Source organism: Panulirus ornatus, chromosome 11, assembly GCF_036320965.1.
Source record: "Panulirus ornatus isolate Po-2019 chromosome 11, ASM3632096v1, whole genome shotgun sequence".
NCBI lineage: Eukaryota > Metazoa > Arthropoda > Malacostraca > Decapoda > Palinuridae > Panulirus > Panulirus ornatus.
In genome coordinates, this window is record NC_092234.1 from 7,065,991 (window position 1) to 7,087,796 (window position 21,806).

At 36.9% G+C, this 21,806-nt stretch overlaps 1 protein-coding gene across 5 annotated transcripts in view; it reads right to left on the reverse strand.

The window, feature by feature from the left end:
• Positions 1–21,806, reverse strand: part of l(2)k05819 (transmembrane protein 94-like protein l(2)k05819) — an 85,000-nt gene that overhangs the window by 26,597 nt on the left and 36,597 nt on the right. For all 5 annotated transcript variants that reach the window (XM_071666526.1, XM_071666529.1, XM_071666525.1 and 2 more), the window contains 6 exons: positions 19,885–19,964; positions 18,601–18,779; positions 15,628–15,758; positions 13,397–13,545; positions 8,721–8,843; positions 2,236–2,388 (listed from right to left, as the gene is read on the reverse strand). In XM_071666526.1, the coding sequence (XP_071522627.1) occupies positions 2,236–2,388; positions 8,721–8,843; positions 13,397–13,545; positions 15,628–15,758; positions 18,601–18,779; positions 19,885–19,964 (815 nt within the window). The remainder of the gene's footprint in view (positions 1–2,235; positions 2,389–8,720; positions 8,844–13,396; positions 13,546–15,627; positions 15,759–18,600; positions 18,780–19,884; positions 19,965–21,806) is intronic.

Sequence of the window (21,806 nt, forward strand, 5' to 3'; positions counted from 1 at the left end):
AAAACTTTTCACTGCTTCTAACAACCTGCCTCCCACACCATATATTCTTATTACCTTCCACAGAGCATCTCTATCAACTCTATCATATGCCTTCTCCAGATCCATAAATGCTACATACAAATCCATTTGCTTTTCTAAGTATTTCTCACATACATTCTTCAAAGCAAGCACCTGATCCACACATCCTCTACCACTTCTGAAACCACACTGCTCTTCCCCAATCTGATGCTCTGTACATGCCTTCATCCTCTCAATCAATACCCTCCCATATAATTTACCAGTAATACTCAACAAACTTATACCTCTGTAATTTGAGCACTCACTCTTATCCCCTATGTATTCAGATTTTAATGAAAATTTGGGAATATGTCATATTCTATATGGTGATTAAGGATATCGAGTCAAAATACTGCATTTCATAAAACGAAGCGCTTACTTGCATACTTAACATTAATTACAATTATATTAACATGCAAATTACTAGACTAATTACATGAATTTTAAGGTTTTAACCACAGATTCTTATTCACCACACGTAAAACATCTATGATGAAATTTTTAGGGAAATCTATTTTACAAAAATAACAAGAAAAATCCCAGGGTATAGCCTGGGATAATATTTTGCTAAGATTTTCAACTTCTTCATATTTTAATTAAAATTTGGGAATATGTCGTATTCTATATGGTGATTAAGGATATCGAGTCAAAATATTGAATTTCATAAAATTAAGCGCTTAATTACATACATAACATTAATTATAATTATATTAATATGCTAATTACTTTACTAATTCCACGAATTTTAAGGTTTTGACCGCAGATTCTTATTCAGCAAACGTAAAAACATCTATCATGAAAATTTTGGGAAAATCTATTTTTTCAAAAAATAAAGAAGAATCCTTGGATAATAATTTCCTCAGATTTTCAACTTCTTCAGATTTTAATGAAAATCTAGGAATATATCCTACTCTATATGGTGATTAAGGATATCGAGTCAAAATACAGCATTTCATAAAATTAAGCACTTAACTACATACTTAACTTTAATTATAATTATATTAATATGTTAATATCTTGCCTAATTACACGAATTTTAAGGTTTTGACCATAGATTCTTGTTCAGCACACGTAAAAACATCTATCCTGAAAATTTTAGGAAAATCTATTTTTTGAAAAAAAATCAAGAAAAATCCAAGCCTATAGCCTTGTATAATATTTTGCTCAGATTTTCAACTTTTTCAGATTTTAATGAAAATCTGGGAATATGTCCTATTCTATATGGTGATTAAGGATATCGAGTCAAAAGACTGCATTTCATAAAATTAATGGCTTAATTACACACTTAACATTAATCACAATTATATTGATATGCTAATTACTAGACTAATTCCACGAATTTTAAGGTTTTGACCACAGATTCTTATTCAACGCACGTATAAACATCTACGATGAGAATTTTAGGGAAATCTATTTTCCAAGAAAATTAAGAAAAATCCCAGGGTATAACCTGGGGTAATATCTCATTCAAATTTTCAACTTCTTCAGATTTTTCTGAAAATTTGGGAATATATCGTATTCTTAATGGTGAGTAAGGATATCGAGTCAAAATATTGCATTCAACAAAATTAAGCCCTTCATTACATATTTAACATTAATTATAATCATATTAATGTGCTAATATCTTGCCTAATTACACGAATTTTAAGTTTCTGACCATAGATTCTTATTCACCACACGTAAAAACATTTATGCTGAAAATTTTAGGAAAATCTATTTTTTCAAAAAATCAAGAAAAATCCGAGACTAATCTTTATAAGGTCAATTTATTTTCTTTACCTTTCACTTTTTCCATAGGTTGGACAGAACTGGAGTCTTGAAAATTTACCATTATGAAGCATATGATAGACTATATGACTGACCATTTGGTCTATCTGCTGATGATAGGAAGTGTAGCACTGACAGCAAGTGTGAGGACGCAACTCTTATTTGGATAGGCCATAAGGCCTGCTGCTTGTTGGTAGCTGGCTGATATGTCAGCTGGCTTTTTGAAAGATGCGTAAGTGAACACTGTTTAAAGAAATCTAAGCGGATTGCAAGGCTTCCATAAAGCCTTCCTAACTCACTTTTCAAGCACACCTACAAAAATATCTTTTTAGCACAAGAGTTAACACTTCCCATCAATTCCATCCAAAAAAATTACTGGTACCTTGAAAAATTTATGAATCAACTTCTTACCTTTGCTCTTCCTCATCCTCTAAGTATGATGACTGAGACTGAGAGAATTCAGAGCAGACAGAAACCTCCTCCTCAAACTTCACCTGAGCAACCTCCAAATTTATTGCTGATGGGGCTGAGTGGCTCAGTGCGCGGGAAACCTCCAGAGAACTTCTGCAGTGGATGGAAGCCTCTGTTCACCTTATGTTTATTGCATTATAGATGGTAAGCATGTATATGATATAATGGAACTCTACACACAAACAGACAGACACAAACACAATCCAATATACTTAATCCTGTTTCTAGAAAGCTGAGATATAATTTCCAATCAAACAAATCAAGCCAACAATGTACAACAATAATCATGCTTCATCTCTAAGAGCAAAAAATATAAACTAAGTACAAAATCAGCATATTCATCTAAATTGTGAAAGATAAATGAAATTTTCTATAAGGTTGGAATCATCATGCAACAAAAATAAAGAATTAAAGAATAAATACTCTACAATTCCACATTACCCAGAAGCCAATTTTCCATGTGTTCTTTAAATGTAGCTTACAGAAACTTTGAACATGATCACAGCCCATTAGGAAACTTATAAACAGAGCACATATATATTGAAGAAGACAAACAGAATGACAAGACAAATGAATGGAAAGAAACACAGACAAACTGATAGATGGATAAACAGACAGATAAAGAAAGGAGAGACAATGAAAGACTTATTACCACAAAAAATAACTAAATGAGACTGAGAGAAACCATGGAAAGCCTTTAGGTCACTACACAAAACACTAATAGGATTAAACAGGATCTAGATTTGAACTTGAACACATCATATGGCTTTGATAATGTCTCACCTTATGTCCTTAAAGAGCATGCAGAAACACTAACTGGGCTACTTAAGATGTTTTAGAATTTGTGGAAGAGTTATCAGTTCCAAGGGAAGAATGGTAAAAGAAAAAGTGCAATAAACTACAGTGCAACATCATTAATATGATATGTGAGCAAGGTACTGGAAAAGATAATCAAAAAGCAAATGCATGAGTGCTTCCAAAGAACAACTATCTGAAAACAGGACTAACTGCAGACAGAATGAGAGATTGGAACTAAAATTTGTGTTCTTGGACTGCCAGAAAGTATCTTACACTGTCTTTCACAGTGTCTGACACCTACATCAAAAAATAAAAAATCCAATGATAATTAAGTGGAGGATGTGTTAACTGGAGAGGAACTTACAGAAGTGGAAAAGATTAGACAATAAATATCAGAGGTGCTTTTAAAAACGGGAAGAGCAATATCTGATGTTGTAAATATTTATTTATATTTTGCTTTGTCGCTGTCTCCCGCATTCGCGAGGTAGCGCAAGGAAACAGACAAAAGAAATGGCCCAACCCACCCCCATACACATGAATATACATACACGTCCACACACGCAAATATACATACCCATACATCTCAATGTACACATATATATACACACACAGACATATACATATATACACATGCACACAATTCACACTGTCTGCCTATATTCATTCCCATCGCCACCTCGCCACCCATGGAATAACATCCCCCTCCCCCCTCTGAATGTGCTTCCAGATAATGCTAAGCTTACCATAGATATAAGGAGTTGTGAAAACCTACAAAGAAAGCCAGACAGACTCTAGCATTGGACAGATAAACAGATATTGAAATTCAAATTGAGCAGGTGCAAAATGATGATGTTGAGACACAGTATGTGAGACCATGTTATGATGAAAGTTTAACTTGAAACAAATTAAAGTACCATATGAAGTGTAAAAGTAAAATAGGAGAGGGACACAGGAACTCAAAGAAAACCCAAAAAGCAAAAAAAGACCTATAAAATTGGTATACTACACATTGGCCACTGTGCACAGAACATTAAAGAGTTAGAGTAATTGGATGACAAAAAGAAGTTATGAGCTGGGATCCTGGAAATACACTACAGACCTCCCTCCCCATAAGCACAAACAAGTATCACATGCACAAATTAACTAAAATACTTAGTGAAACAGATACAATTAATATAAATATATCCATCATAAAAGGTGATCATGCAGCAAAAATGAACTCTTGAAAAGATACAAAACAGTGCCCTATACACAATCCTTCATGCTGCCCACCTTACAAATGAGTATATTCATCTCTGCACGTTAATGCAATTGCTCAGCCCACGTCTAAGTAACATAATTAATCTGAGCTTCTAAATGAACTTAAGTGTTTTCAAAAGAACTACTGAATATAATAAGCTATGTTTTACATACATCTCTGCAAATGAAAATTCTTATTTACTTGGAATCTAAAACATCAAAAAATAAAAAATTCTTTATATCACATGAGCTATTCTTCACACCATATTAACTAGTCTGAGTTATAATAGAAATGGTAGGTACTGTAAATCCTTTATGAGCACTTATGAAATATATTTGACTATTCAGAAAACAGTAATGAATAATCATATATCTATAATGAAGGCTTTTATGATTAATAAATATACAATCTTATGCGTATGCAAGACATGTGCCGGTGAATATCACAGAAGTACATGTAGCAGATGACTAGAAAAGCCGAGTTTTAACTTCATGATTTTGTATGTACAATCCTCATATTCTATAGTGGATCTGAGAGCTATAGTAGAAGGTATTTTCTCTTCCAAATCTCAATATTGTATGACTTGTTAATTATGCAATCTTTTCAAATAACTGAATCAGTTTTTACAGTCTTTTACTACAGCTTTCATTTAGTATTACATGCAAAAAATTCATTTCTATGACTGCTAGAATCACTAAAGTTCTATGACTGTAAAACTGTGAAAGGTGTGTAATGTGCTTCCTGATGTAGTATCCACATACCTTAAACCCAGCCCTTTTCTTCGTAGACTCTTACTACGTTGAAACCCTTTAAAGGAGGAGCTAGAGGCATCGAGAAACATGTGCAAGGCAATAAGAACAAGTAAACACCAAAAACATTATTTCAACAATTATAGTGGTGGCTGTGAGGAGTTGATAATATTGAAGAACAACAAATGACTAAAGTTTGAAGGCCAATTAATAAATGCAGTCTACGAAAATAAAAACTAACAGAATGCCTTAAGTGTTAAATATCAGTCACATAAGCTGAATGCACAATGCCATTCAAAATCCAAATACTATGATTTAATCTAAATGATACATGAACAGATTAAATTTTATATAAGGTCTCAACTTGCAGACTAACCTTTAAAAACATATTATTAAAAATTTCCAATACTACAGAAAAGCAATGACATACTGAAAGGGATGAAATGCAGCCTTAATATTCATAAATCTTTACCTAAGAGCATTTCATCACCAATGTGAATGGGGGACAGAATCATACAGTGTTACCTCAAGCAATTACCTGATAACTCTGAACAAGTAACTTCACCACAATCTCTAAAAACCATGCAATTACAAATATAAAAAAACTATACCAAAATATACCAAAAAATACAACACTCCCATCCTGAACTTTTCAACTTATGTATTGCACTGGTACATATCCAATAAATTGTTAATGAATGCAAAGATAGGTATGCTTGAAAGTACAGAAAACCCAGCAGTGCCATATGAATGCAATTCATGGGTCATGAACACAGAAAGAGAGGAAGAGAGTGGGTCTGGACAATATATGTCATAAGACAAGACTGATCATGTAGGAAATGACAGTGTAAGTGAGAAGGGCAGAAGTAATTGTAGAGCTGACCAAGGTGTGCTGAAATAGTTTGGAGAAGAGGAGATTATGAGGGAAGAAAGACTGATTAAAAGCATCTATTATGTGTCAGAAGTAGAGGGAGCAACATAGAAGGTAGTGGGAGATCACCAAGTCAGTGTCACTCACTGAAGTTTAACTCCAAAAATCTTATATGCTTACCAGCTAAAATATGCATGTTTCATATTTCAAATACTACCATCTTCACTCAAGCCTAATGTAAATCTTTATTCTATAATGATATTAGTGGACTTGCCTAAATATTGACAAAAAAATTTTATATATGAAATTCAAAATTTCATCAGGAATGAATAGAGTACCGGTAAAAAGAATTCATCACAAAGGAAACGACATTGAAAACCTTTGATTTTTTGTCCTTCTATAATCATTTTATCTTTAGCTCTCAGCATTTCATGCTATCTTTTAACTGAAAAATGCTTTGAACTGTGAAAGTCATGTTTTGTTCTTTCTCGGACTTTCTTTGCAATTCTATTCCTGCTAGGTCTTCCCTAAAACCCTGTAATTCTTATGGGCAAATTATGTGATCTGTAATGGATATGAGGCTATAACTCTTTAAAATATTCAAAGACTTTACAAAATACATAACATGCTGCACTGGCAACCCAAAGAAAAACTCTAAAATCTAAAATTCAACTGGAGCTGCACAATATCCCAAATTGATGACAGGTACTGGATTAGTTTAGTCACAATTTAAACCCCATTACAAGCTAATTCTTTCCTGTTTGATCAATAACTGTTCTGCTGGATATCTTGTAGAATACCAATCCCACATTCACGAACATATCTTACACATACAATATCTTTAAGTGTAGTCATTATAACTCAGATGGTACCCATGGAAAAAAATTAAGATCTTTATCCTCTTTCTTCTGATGACTTTCTGAATATATTCAATACCTTTAGTGAAGCAAAAAAAATCTAAATAAGAGAAAATAATCATGGTGAGAATGAACAAATATTGAAAGTAAATTGACTAGGTAGTATACATAAAAAATCAGACTGTCTGATAATCATATGTAACACCCTTTCAGCTAAAAACTGATTATACTGTAGATATGCTTGCTTTCCTCCATCACTCAACTTAGCTGTGAAACCTACTAATTCAACCATGTATACAAACAAAACACTCACCGCAAGCCAGTTATCTTTGATATCTATGTAGCTTTCCATAATTCTGTTGACAAAACATGCTGCCCTTACTTCACCACACTACATGAATTATACTGTACAGAAGGACTATTTTTCCTGGATTTTTAAACATGCTGTTCTAACATAATTGTGCTATATATCTGCTTACTGTACAGCTAAAAGTGTAAAAAACATCCAAACAAATGTTATCAGGAATATATAAACATGCTGAGTATCTCAACATTTAGTACTCAAGCATACAAAAGACTTGCAAACATTTTCTTTAATTTCTCTCTTCACATATACAAGTTACCTGCTTTCTATATAGGCTACCTAATTCCCGGCATATTTCAACAGATAACATCCTCAAAATCTAGAAAACTGTAAAACAGAATACCCTAATAAACCACAATCAACTATAACGAAATCTATTTTTGTCAAGCATGGTCTAATAAAAAGAAGTAAAAACACTGGTTACTGAACTTATAAAAACGTGTTAAGCACTTATTCTGCTAAATAAATCTTGCTCTGACATTTTGTAATAATACTGTTCAATATTTATGGAGGTTCTTTTCAAAGGGCTAACCCCTTGAGGGAGTACCTGATGGGAACAGGGTCAGAGATACTAATAGATAGATAATGGTCATCTGCATCACCTCCTAAATCTTGTATTTTCCTGAAAGGTCCACAGGGGAAGATTCAACTTTTCACTTCATTTAAATCAGTCTTCCACATTCTTTAGATCAGTGTCCCATCCCCACAAAAAATCAACAACCAGTTTTGTTTAGATGGGAAGATCCAGAGCAAAATAATATTCAGTGATGCATAGCTAAAGAGCACATTTCACTTCATATGTGAATAATTTAGGGTGAAATTCAACTAAGTACCAGAGTATCACTATTGTAATACTATATGGTGACTGTCCTCCAACCCCATCTTTCACATCTTTATCAACATTCCTGTCAATGCTATAGCTGCATAATATTACTGGTGAGTATAAATACACTAAGTTTCTTATCTATTTTACCAATAAAGTTATATATTTTTCAGGAACTGATTATGCAAGGTACTAATAATTAGCATTAAGCACAAAAATGTCATATTTCAAAAGACTCTTCCCTCTGCTGGAAGTCTTTATAAGAATTAATTGTACTTTAATATATAAGCAACAGATAAAAAATTCACATTCCTTAGCAAAAGTTTTGAGAATTATGGCAAGGTCTAGCTATTTACAAAGAGTATAAAGAAGATCCTCTAACACCTCCCATTTTCAAATAATGAAATGTCTAAATAGATATACAAAGAGTGAGAGATGCCAGAGATAAATGAAAGCAAAGGACTCAGGCTCACAAGAAAAGAACTAGAGAACACTTAGGGTACAATAAATGTTAAATCTATTGCAGCCTGGATATACTAACCAATCTGAAGTAATGCCTTCAATATATCAAGCTTATATACTATCAACAATTAATTTTCATTACATTTACTAAGAAGTTCTTGCACTTTAAGCCAAGCTAACCAATAATTCTTTAAAGTCATTTCATGTGCAAGAATTTCCAATTATTGATAGTCACAAGTGTTTTATGCTTTAATAACTTACCGAAATCGAGTCTTTGAAAGGTCAGGGCTGTTGATATCCTCTGTTGATTGTCTGAAAAGTGTCAGCCCAGAGGTCTTAACTGATGCAGCTTGTCCTGTACGACTTGAATTCCCACTTTCTGTCCTACATATGTTTAGAAAAATTTAGTGTCAGTATCACATTGCAAAATCTATAAGATTTGTATGATACATGTTAAACTTTGACTAAATTACTGAATTCCACACTTAAATAAAAGAAGAGGTATATTGTAAAAATGAAGACATCTTTATGAAAGACAACTAATAACTGGATACAGTGGCTTTCTGTAATTCACATAAAAATAATATATACATATGTATATAATATTATCCCTGGGGATAGGGGACAAAGAATACTTCCCACGTATTCCCTGCGTGTCATAGAAGGCGACTAAAAGGGGAGGGAGCGGGGGGCTGGAAATCCTCCCCTCTCGCTTTTTTTTTTTTTTTTTTACTTTTCCAAAAGAGGGAATAGAGCAGGGGGCCAGGTGAGGATATTCCCTCAAAGGCCCAGTCCTCTGTTCTCAACGCTACCTCGCTAATGCGGGAAATGGCGAATAGTATGAAAGATGTATATAATATATACATTTTTTTTTTTTTTTTTTTTTTTTTTATACTTTGTCGCTGCCTCCCGCATTTGCGAGGTAGCGCAAGGAAACAGACGAAAGAAATGGCCCAACCCCCCCCCATACACATGTATATACATACATCCACACACGCAAATATACATACCTACACAGCTTTCCATGGTTTACCCCAGACGCTTCACATGCCTTGATTCAATCCACTGACAGCACGTCAACCCTGGTATACCACATCGCTCCAATTCACTCTATTCCTTGCCCTCCTTTCACCCTCCTGCATGTTCAGGCCCCGATCACACAAAATCTTTTTCACTCCATCTTTCCACCTCAAATTTGGTCTCCCACTTCTCCTTGTTCCCTCCACCTCCGACACATATATCCTCTTGGTCAATCTTTCCTCACTCATCCTCTCCATGTGCCCAAACCACTTCAAAACACCCTCTTCTGCTCTCTCAACCACGCTCTTTTTATTTCCACATATCTCTCTTACCCTTACGTTACTCACTCGATCAAACCACCTCACACCACACATTGTCCTCAAACATCTCATTTCCAGCACATCCATCCTCCTGCGCACAACTCTATCCATAGCCCACGCCTCGCAACCATACAACATTGTTGGAACCACTATTCCTTCAAACATACCCATTTTTGCTTTCCGAGATAATGTTCTCGACTTCCACACATTCTTCAAGGCCCCCAGAATTTTCGCCCCCTCCCCCACCCTATGATCCACTTCCGCTTCCATGGTTCCATCCGCTGCCAGATCCACTCCAAGATATCTAAAACACTTCACTTCCTCCAGTTTTTCTCCATTCAAACTCACCTCCCAATTGACTTGATCCTCAACCCTACTGTACCTAATAACCTTGCTCTTATTCACATTTACTCTTAACTTTCTTCTTCCACACACTTTACCAAACTCAGTCACCAGCTTCTGCAGTTTCTCACATGAATCAGCCACCAGCGCTGTATCATCAGCGAACAACAACTGACTCACTTCCCAAGCTCTCTCATCCCCAACAGACTTCATACTTGCCCCTCTTTCCAAAACTCTTGCATTTACCTCCCTAACAACCCCATCCATAAACAAATTAAACAACCATGGAGACATCACACACCCCTGCCGCAAACCTACATTCACTGAGAACCAATCACTTTCCTCTCTTCCTACACGTACACGTGCCTTACATCCTCGATAAAAACTTTTCACTGCTTCTAACAACTTTCCTCCCACACCATATATTCTTAATACCTTCCACAGAGCATCTCTATCAACTCTATCATATGCCTTCTCCAGATCCATAAATGCTACATACAAATCCATTTGCTTTTCTAAGTATTTCTCACATACATTCTTCAAAGCAAACACCTGATCCACACATCCTCTACCACTTCTGAAACCACACTGCTCTTCCCCAATCTGATGCTCTGTACATGCCTTCACCCTCTCAATCAATACCCTCCCATATAATTTACCAGGAATACTCAACAAACTTATACCTCTGTGATTTGAGCACTCACTCTTATCCCCTTTGCCTTTGTACAATGGCACTATGCACGCATTCCGCCAATCCTCAGGCACCTCACCATGAGTCATACATACATTAAATAACCTTACCAACCAGTCAACAATACAGTCACCCCCTTTTTTAATAAATTCCACTGCAATACCATCCAAACCTGCTGCCTTGCCGGCTTTCATCTTCCGCAAAGCTTTCACTACCTCTTCTCTGTTTACCAAATCATTTTCCCTAACCCTCTCACTTCGCACACCACCTCGACCAAAACACCCTATATCTGCCACTCTATCATCAAACACATTCAACAAACCTTCAAAATACTCACTCCATCTCCTTCTCACATCACCACTACTTGTTATCACCTCCCCATTTGCGCCCTTCACTGAAGTTCCCATTTGCTCCCTTGTCTTACGCACTTTATTTACCTCCTTCCAGAACATCTTTTTATTCTCCCTAAAATTTAATGATACTCTCTCACCCCAACTCTCATTTGCCCTTTTTTTCACCTCTTGCACCTTTCTCTTGACCTCCTGTCTCTTTCTTTTATACATCTCCCACTCAATTGCATTTTTTCCCTGCAAAAATCGTCCAAATGCCTCTCTCTTCTCTTTCACTAATACTCTTACTTCTTCATCCCACCACTCACTACCCTTTCTAATCAACCCACCTCCCACTCTTCTCATGCCACAAGCATCTTTTGCGCAATCCATCACTGATTCCCTAAATACATCCCATTCCTCCCCCACTCCCCTTACTTCCATTGTTCTCACCTTTTTCCATTCTGTACTCAGTCTCTCCTGGTACTTCCTCACACAGGTCTCCTTCTCAAGCTCACTTACTCTCACCACCCTCTTCACCCCAACATTCACACTTCTTTTCTGAAAACCCATACAAATCTTCACCTTAGCCTCCACAAGATAATGATCAGACATCCCTCCAGTTGCACCTCTCAGCACATTAACATCCAAAAGTCTCTCTTTCGCACGCCTGTCAATTAACACGTAATCCAATAACGCTCTCTGGCCATCTCTCCTACTTACATAAGTATACTTATGTATATCTCGCTTTTTAAACCAGGTATTCCCAATCATCAGTCCTTTTTCAGCACATAAATCTACAAGCTCTTCACCATTTCCATTTACAACACTGAACACCCCATGTATACCAATTATTCCCTCAACTGCCACATTACTCACCTTTGCATTCAAATCACCCATCACTATGACCCGGTCTCGTGCATCAAAACCACTAACACACTCATTCAGCTGCTCCCAAAACACTTGCCTCTCTTGATCTTTCTTCTCATGCCCAGGTGCATATGCACCAATAATCACCCACCTCTCTCCATCAACTTTCAGTTTTACCCATATTAATCAAGAATTTACTTTCTTACACTCTATCACATACTCCCACAACTCCTGTTTCAGGAGTATTGCTACTCCTTCCCTTGCTCTTGTCCTCTCACTAACCCCTGACTTTACTCCCCAGACATTCCCAAACCACTCTTCCCCTTTACCCTTGAGCTTCGTTTCACTCAGAGCCAAAACATCCAGGTTCCTTTCCTCAAACATACTACCTATCTCTCCTTTTTTCACATCTTGGTTACATCCACACACATTTAGGCACCCCACTCTGAGCCTTCGAGGAGGATGAGCACTCCCCGCGTGACTCCTTCTTCTGTTTCCCATTTTAGAAAGTTAATACAAGGAGGGGAGGATTTCTGGCCCCCCGCTCCCGTCCCCTCTAGTCGCTTTCTACGACACGCGAGGAATACGTGGGAAGTATTCTTTCACCCCTATCCCCAGGGATAATATACATATATATATACATATACACATACACACACATACATAAGGTATATAAGGTATATATATAAGGTATATATATATACCTTATATATATATATATATATGTGGGTGGGTTGGGCCATTCCTTATCTGTTTCCTTGCACTACCTTACTAACATGGGAGATGGCGTTTAAGCATACTAAATAATAATAATAATAACAATAATAATAATAATAATAATAATAATAATAATAATAATAATAATAATGAATCTACACACAAACATGTTAGCCCACTCAGTAGTTTCTACATGAAACTGCAGTTTCTTGACAACAATCCTAGTTCAGACAAATGTGAACTGAAATGCAGGGGAACTGAAAGGGTCAAAGGCAAGTTAGCTTTCATGCAACATTCACTTCTGTTATGACTTTGCTTAACCATATCCATTTATTTTCACACACTGAACCTCATTCTTCTGTACATTTTTAAGGAAATTCTCAGCATAAGGAGAATAGTACTAATTAGCTTATGGGAGACAAACAATCCAAAATTGTCGCCTGTTGTTCCCCATGTTTACTAGCTGATAAACCTAAGAGTAAATGCAGTGGTCCATGCTATGCACCTTTACCATATTTTGTGAGAAAAAATATAGAACAGTGTTTGCACAAATGTCCCTTATAAATGACATAAATACACATTTCTTACTGATTTGCTGATAGTCAATGGCTGAAAGTAAAAGTATTATTAATAACTGTTGTAACTGACCTTGTACGATCTGAAAGCAGTGATATGTGGCAATTCCAGCCACTCTCCAAGCCCATCTTTTCTGAGAACACTCTTGATCGTAGCTCATTCTCTTTGCTGAAGTGGACAAATCGAATACAAGATGCATCTAGCTGTTCAATCATTTGCACCTGAAGCAGAGACAAGAAATTACTGAAAAACTCAGCTACTGTAAACAAGAAAAACAAAGAGAACATAAGATATAAAAAAAGAATTCTAATGTTATTTGGAGTGAAAAACGTCATCTTGGTTTTCATTTCAGAGGTCTTGTCACTTGACATGAAAGCAAGAAAGACTTAAGCTTACTGACAAAGAACCACCCCAAAATGTCATCAGCACTCTTGACTAGAGCAATAGGGCAATGGTTGGAAGGATCTGAGTAGTCTCCTTTCTTAGGGATGGGCTGCACCAAGGAATGCTTCCAAGAGGATGGATATATCTAGTTGTTAGACAAAGACAAATAGGCAAACATGTATCATAGCTAGTTCAGAGGGACCCACCCTTGGAACTTGAGGACATATTGCTATCCGGGCCATATACCTTATCCACTTTGAGCTAGGAAAGTACTTGGAAGACCTTGAATGAGGAAAGTATAAGAGAAAGCATAGGTTCAGAGGGATGAGAATGAGGTTGGGGGATTAGGTGCAAAATTATCCAAATCTAAATTAGATGAAAACAAGGTACCAAAAAGAGTAGCTTTATCAGTTGAAGAGTTCACTTTAGATTGACAAGGCTGGAGAAAGTAGGGAAAAGTAGAATTACTTACATTGTTGGATATATATTCATACATGCTTGCCTTCATCCATTCCCAGCACCACTCCACCCCACCCACAGAAAACAGCATTGCTACCCCTGCTTCTGTGAGGTAACACCAGGAAAACACAAAAAAGCCACATTCATTCACCCTCAGTCTCAGCTGCCATGTGTACTGCACCAAAACCACAGCTTCCTATCCACATCCAGGCCCCATAGACCTTTCCGTGGTTTACCCCAGACATTTCACATGGCTTGGTTCAGTCCACCAACAGCACGTCAACCCCAGTATACCATATCGTTCCAATTCACTCTATTCCTCCAATTTCCAAAAGAAGGGGGTCCAAGTGAGGATTTTTTTCCTTTAAGGCTCAGTCATCTGTTCTTGACACAACCTAACTAATGCAGGAAATGGCGAATATGAATGAAAAAAATATATACAAACTGGGTATAACAAGGGTTAGTGACACCTGCTTAGTGAACCAGCATTTTAATGGTTGTCAAGTTGCACTCCTCTGGCCCAGGTAGCTGTCTTTTCTTCCTCTCTCATTCACATGTGAACTACTGGCATTCTGTCCACAAACACAATCTCCCTTTGTCATATGTAACACCTGACAACACTTAACTCACAAAGCTCATTCTTTATAACTAGATTTTCCTGTGATGAGCACTGTGCTACCCCTGCCTTTTGGCAAATTAGTAGGAGCAGTAGACAAAAGTAGCAGGTAGGAACATTTAGGAAGGAGCATCAGGTAGAAACATTAGGCAGAAGAAGTAGGTAGGAGCATTAGATAGAAGAAGTCGTTAGTAACAGAAGACCCTGCAAACACTGGACAAGGTTTGCCATCTGCCAGTGGCCTGTTAAGGGTGAGGCACTAAAGGATAAGAAGCAGCACTGGAGTTCTTTAGTTATGGAAACTCTGTTACCATGGCCACCCCTTTGAGGGAGTTCTAATTGGAACAGGCATCAGAGATATAGATAGATATATAGATATTATGTGGAGCTTCACTAACACCTTTGACTTATGTTTCATTCACAAAAAGACCAACTTTCTTTTTATCCTTCATTCCATACCAATCAACAATAAAAGGAAAAGTACATACCACATTTCAATTCAGTCATACACATACAAAACTTCAGCGTATAACGCATTTCAATTCACTCATACCCATACAAAACATCAGTCATAAACACTTCCTGATTTTTCATCATGAACAAAAATTTGATTCATCATGTGAGACTAACACTTCCATTCACATTTCCAACCTCACATACAAAAGTCTTTACTACACATAATAAATAAAGAATCTGGCATTCTCATCTTTACTTCTGGATACTTCTACCCCTATACAATTCATCCACTGCATCTGTCCTTTTTCCATCAACCATGCTACCACATATTTTCTTTGACACATTGGATTACAAAATAACTAATAGTGCTTAAAAAGAAGCTGCTCACCATGTCTGTCTTAGCTTGATACTGCATTGTAACCATTCCAATGAAAATCTGCTTGCACTGCATCCTAAAAGCATCATCAATATCATCAATTTCTTCGTACTCAGTATGTTCCTCATCGCCATAAAGGGCCTCTGAAAAAGCAACAGTGAAAATATGGATAAAATTTCACTAACAAATTTTTGTAGGAAGACTATTCTCTGTTCATGGCATTCTGTTAGTCTGAAACCACAAATGAGGAGAAAAAGGTTTATCAGAACACTGAACATAAGACTTTATCTTGATCAACATGACACCTGATACATGATCAGCACAGTCAGAGGCAACTTGGCTAATGAGGCAGTGCAGGTCCAAAGGACAGAGTTAGTGTAAAAGCTTCACAAGGTCTAGAAAACTGCCAAAGTAGGCTCACAGATACTGGATGAGTATGCTGTGTTTGAAAGGATAAAGATGTAAATTTGACTGAAGGAGCCTTAGGAGGAAAATACAGCATAACTAAAATCACACGGTTCAGATGCACGATAGACGGAAGAGTTATTTAATAAAAGAGGTCATGATGATCAGGAACTTGTCTGGTGTTTAATTTGTTGTTTATAATTATTAATGAGAGAAAAAGAAAGAGCCTCAACCCCAGTGTGATTGTTCTGAGTTTAGCTGAATCAATTTTTGAAATTTACAGTGAAATCCCTTACAGAGAGAGTTTCAGAATATGGACACGAAGAGAGCAATATCTCATGGCAAGATGGCATATAGCTGACGAGTTATATGTAGCTGGAGATATGTGAAAATTAATGATACATGAAATCTTATGGAATAAAGGAATCTTGAACCAGATGGCATTGAGGATGGGAAACAAAATATCCATAAGGAGAAAAATATGTATTTTTGCAATGCAGCTAGCAAAAACACACCTTAAACTACAAATCATTCGATCGGGAGATTTAATATTAAAGAGAGGTGTAAGCCATCGTCACTTTGGTTTCAGGGTGAAGACAACAACCTTATGATGAGGTAGATAGATGATCTTTAAACCTTTCAGTGGTACTATCCTTAAAAGAAGCAAACTTAGTAGGGTGCTATTGTCCTTAATCAAGGAAATGTGGTACCTCACCACACACTGAACTGTGCACACTGTAGAGTAGCTACAGATGGCAAATCAAACACAAGATGGATTAATGAAGCTTTTCTAGGGACTTGCCACATCTTTAGCACTGACTGCAATACCCATGTACCCTGTATTTAGGACTGGTCAATCTGAAAAATATGGTGTTTTTCCTACACCAGGAATTCTCTACACTTACCATAATTTGTAAGAAAAAATAAAGGTTTTGATAGTCCTTCTGAGCACCTAAACCTATAAAATGTTACAAAAAGTTACAGACTTTTGTGTACTTAGGATTGGATAATCCAACACATTATATATTCCTTATACACTAGGAAGTCAAGTCTTGTTTCATTTGAAAAAAGGCCTTATTTCTTAGTGAAACTTTTCATGGGAAAAAAAAATTGAATTCACATCTTTTTACACTGGTGAGGAAAAAAATCAACTATGCACAGAAGGGGTAAACAGTGAGTCTGTGTGTGTGTGTGTGTGTGTGTGTGTGTGTGTGTGTGTGTGTGTGTGTGTGTGTGTATGTGTGTGTGGTGTGTGGTGTGTGTGTGTGTGTGAGTGTGTGTATGTGTGTGTGTGTGTGTGTGTGTGTGTGTGTGTGTGTGTGTGTGTGTAACTATGATCATACATACTGAAAAAAAGGGTAGACAAAAAGCCATGTTTAGAAGCAATGTCGGTTGAAGTGCGCCATCTTCAACCACTGCTGCTTTCCTGATTCAGTAACTGACAGGCATAATCTGCTGATACTTCCAAAGTTACAAAATAAAAAACAAAGTGAGATCCATACTGTCATGAGCCATAATAGAAATGGAGAGAAAGTAACTACTTGTCGAATGAACACTACCAACACACAATTAAGTTGTGCAAAAACAAAGGATAAAAACATGGGTAAATAAGGAAAATGTGATAGCCACTCCAGAGCTGGTGTAATGCATTACTAACAGTGGCCCTCCCAATTCCCAGGAGGTAGTACCTACCTGATTGAAGGCTGTCTCTTGCCTGCAATATACAATATGAAAACAGGTCTCTTAATGCTAATACAGGAGGCACCTACCAAAAAATAATAACTATTTCCCTACATAACATTACGATTTGTGAAACATCTCTCAAGTTGTGATAGAAAAGTTGACACAAGTAGAATGATCCATGTCTCAGTTCTTAAGCCAAATATATCCATAATTCAGCTTCCTGTAATCACAGTGAGTCAGCTCATGCTTAAGTCTTCCCTCACATCAAGAATGCTGCCAATCTTTGGATATTCTGATCTCTTTTGCTTATCTCTCATAAATGTACTTTTTTCACCATCCTCTTTTATCATAGTAACCTCTTTCACACATCTATGTTAATCTATAATTAACATTCTTAATCCAACTCTCTTCTCTAACCTTCTCTCCCCTATATCCATAGCACCTCAGAACACTATCCTGACTTATCTTAAACGCTTCTTTCACATTCTTCTTTTTGTAATCTCACATTACATTTTCTGACCCTAATATTCATTTAACTCTTTTCACCTTGCCATCCTTCTTTTATGACACCCTAATGATCTCTCTTGCATACATCATAGCAGATTGGATCATTCCCTGCAACAAACTCTGTACACCAGTAATTCTGCATTTTTTCCATCAAACATACACCTCAATGCATTAGAAAGCTGCTGAGCCTTCAGTACTCTTTCTAGAAACATTCCTTTTATTCCCCATTCCTTCATCTTCACTTTATATGACAGAATAACATAAAAGTGATCATCTTTCCTCCCTTCTGTTCTACACAATATTTTCTCATGTGTTCCTCATTCTAACAAACATTTAATTTCAGTAAAATCTCTCAATTCCATTTAGGTACTGCAACCAAGATCAACAAACCTGTGCTTATGTGTGGTGTAGGTGTACGAGCAGCATTGTAAAGATGTGTAGGGTCAATAGGTAGTTCCATGTAGAAGCTACTTAGATTTTCTTTGACCACACAAGAAGTGGGGCGGTATGAGAATGCTGTGCAGTAGGCAGAGAGACTTGTCCGGTGATAAAAATCCAATATTTTCTTCCTGAAACATGACAAAAATATTTGAAAAGAAAATGGCATTATCACAGTATACGTGACATTAATTTTCAACTAAAAATGGCTTAAATATGAAAATTTGTGAAAAAAAACAAGGTGAATAAAAACACACACAAAAAATAAAAGTTGTCAAAATAATATTCATATGATATACAATTCACCCAAATCTATCCTAACCAATCCATTTTCCACAATTTTCTGCAGGTGCATGACACAACTGTACAATTATGTCATGGCCAAAGTGATTTGTACATAAATTTGAAATTGAAAAACCAAAGGCATCATAATATAAATAATGAGGAAATAAAAATTACAGGAATATGTGAATACACATATGGGGCAAACCCATGATATAAAAATAGAATATTGCAAAGAAAATGTCATGGTTTCAAGTACTTCTGGTACTTCCATGGACAAAATATTGAGTGTGCAGAAATAGTAATCAATGGGGAGTGGGATAAAAAGAGCAGGAATGTGGGTACACAGTATTACTGTGGCAAATAGAACAGTTAATTAAAGAAAAACTCTTTCTTCATTTCACAATCTTTTATATACTCATCTTTAAAAGATTAACTAGTTTTGGGCTTCCTGGTGACAAGTATGACTGGTTAAAAACATAAATTTTTCATATCTCCTTAAATTTCTGGGGGCAAGCCATTACATTTCTTTAATCAATAAGATTTTCTGCTTTCTAAGCAAGGAGCACATCTTCCTTAATGACCACATACAACTTTTTAGATATCAATTCAAATGCTTATAAAACTATCTGAATACAGTTGCTAAAGTCTTTCCAAGTTTCAGCACAGACATTTATGACAATTTTAGATGGATAAAACAATCCCTTTTAACTTGTCAATAAAGGAGTAGACTACATAAATCTTCTGATAACCAATCAACATAATGTCTACTTAAATCATGTAAACTTCAGGTCTAGATACCTAAATACCTATTCTTAGCAATATAACTCACTTCTATAGAATTTCTACCCCTTCCTCTAAAAAACAGGGATGATATCAACTTTCAAACCCGGGCCTTAAATGTCTTATTCTCATGTGAAAATGGGTTATCAAATAAAAAAAACAGTTCCTTACCTATCCTTCTCGGTCAGTGGACATATGTCATATCCATCCCAGTAGTCTGTGCAGGAGTCTAAGACGATATCAGCAGTACCCTGAAGACAAAAATCAAAATCATCATGCTCCTTTCACCATTTTCAAACCATTCAGTCTATCCCAAGTCAATACTTTTTCCCCCAAGACATTCATTAAGATAGTCCTGGTACCCATAGTACCTTTTACCCACTAATGAAAAGCCATCTTTGGTGAGGCTTTATCACTTAGAGTAGAATCCTGTCACAGAACTTCTCTCCCCAAAGGAGTTCACTTTTCCCTGGAAATAGTGCAGCCTTATGCTGTGAGAGGTCCTGGAAAGGGATCCCAGGTAACACCGGGACTTGCTCTTACAAAGAAGTCCTGGGGTAAATATAGGGAAATGGCAATCAAGTATCATAAAAAAAAAATAATAAATATACATAATTTTTTTATACATATTCGCCATTTCCTGCATTAGCAAGTTAGCATTAAGAACAGAAGAATGAGCCTTAGAGGGAATATCCTCACTTGGCCCCATTCTCAGTTGGTACAGTAGCACCAGGAAACAGACAAAAGATTCATCCACTATCTCACCTTTATCCATTTCCAAGCGCCACCCCACCCCACAGGAAATATCATCTCCACCCCCTTTGACAGGAAACATACAGGCATAGGCCACATCTGCTCACATTCATTCTCTACCTTTTTTTTTTTTTTTTTTTTTTTTGCTGTCTCCCGTGCTTGCAAGGTAGCGCAAGGAAACAGACGAAAGAAATGGCCCAACCCACCCCCATACACATGTATATACATACGTCCACACACGCAAAATATACATACCTACACAGCTTTCCATGGTTTACCCCAGACGCTTCACATGCCCCGATTCAATCCACTGACATCACATCAGCCCCGGTATACCACATCGCTCCAATTCACTCTATTCCTTGCCCTCCTTTCACCCTCCTGCATGTTCAGGCCCCGATCACACAAAATCTTTTTCACTCCATCTTTCCACCTCCAATTTGGTCTCCCTCTTCTCCTCGTTCCCTCCACCTCCGACACATATATCCTCTTGGTCAATCTTTCCTCACTCATTCTCTCCATGTGCCCATACCATTTCAAAACACCCTCTTCTGCTCTCTCAACCACGCTCTTTTTATTTCCACACATCTCTCTTACCCTTACGTTACTTACTCGATCAAACCACCTCACACCACACATTGTCCTCAAACATCTCATTTCCAGCACATCCATCCTCCTGCGCACAACTCTATCCATAGCCCACGCCTCGCAACCATACAACATTGTTGGAACCACTATTCCTTCAAACATACCCATTTTTGCTTTCCGAGATAATGTTCTCGACTTCCACACATTCTTCAAGGCTCCCAGAATTTTCGCCCCCTCCCCCACCCTATGATCCACTTCCGCTTCCACGGTTCCATCCGCTGCCAGATCCACTCCCAGATATCTAAAACACTTCACTTCCTCCAGTTTTTCTCCATTCAAACTCACCTCCCAATTGACTTGACCCTCAACCCTACTGTACCTAATAACCTTGCTCTTATTCACATTTACTCTTAACTTTCTTCTTTCACACACTTCACCAAACTCAGTCACCAGCTTCTGCAGTTTCTCACATGAATCAGCCACCAGCGCTGTATCATCAGCGAACAACAACTGACTCACTTCCCAAGCTCTACTTCTCTACCTGTCATATATAAATATATCATCCCTGGGAATAGAATACTTCCCATGTATTCCCTGCATGTCATAGAAGGTGACTAAAAGGGGTGGGAGTGGGGGAGCTGAAAATCCTTCCCTCCAGTTTTTACTTTTCCAAAAGAAGGAACAGAGAAGGGGCCAAGTGAGGATTTTCCCTCTAAGGCTTAGTCCTTTGTTCTTGATGCTACCTTACTAAC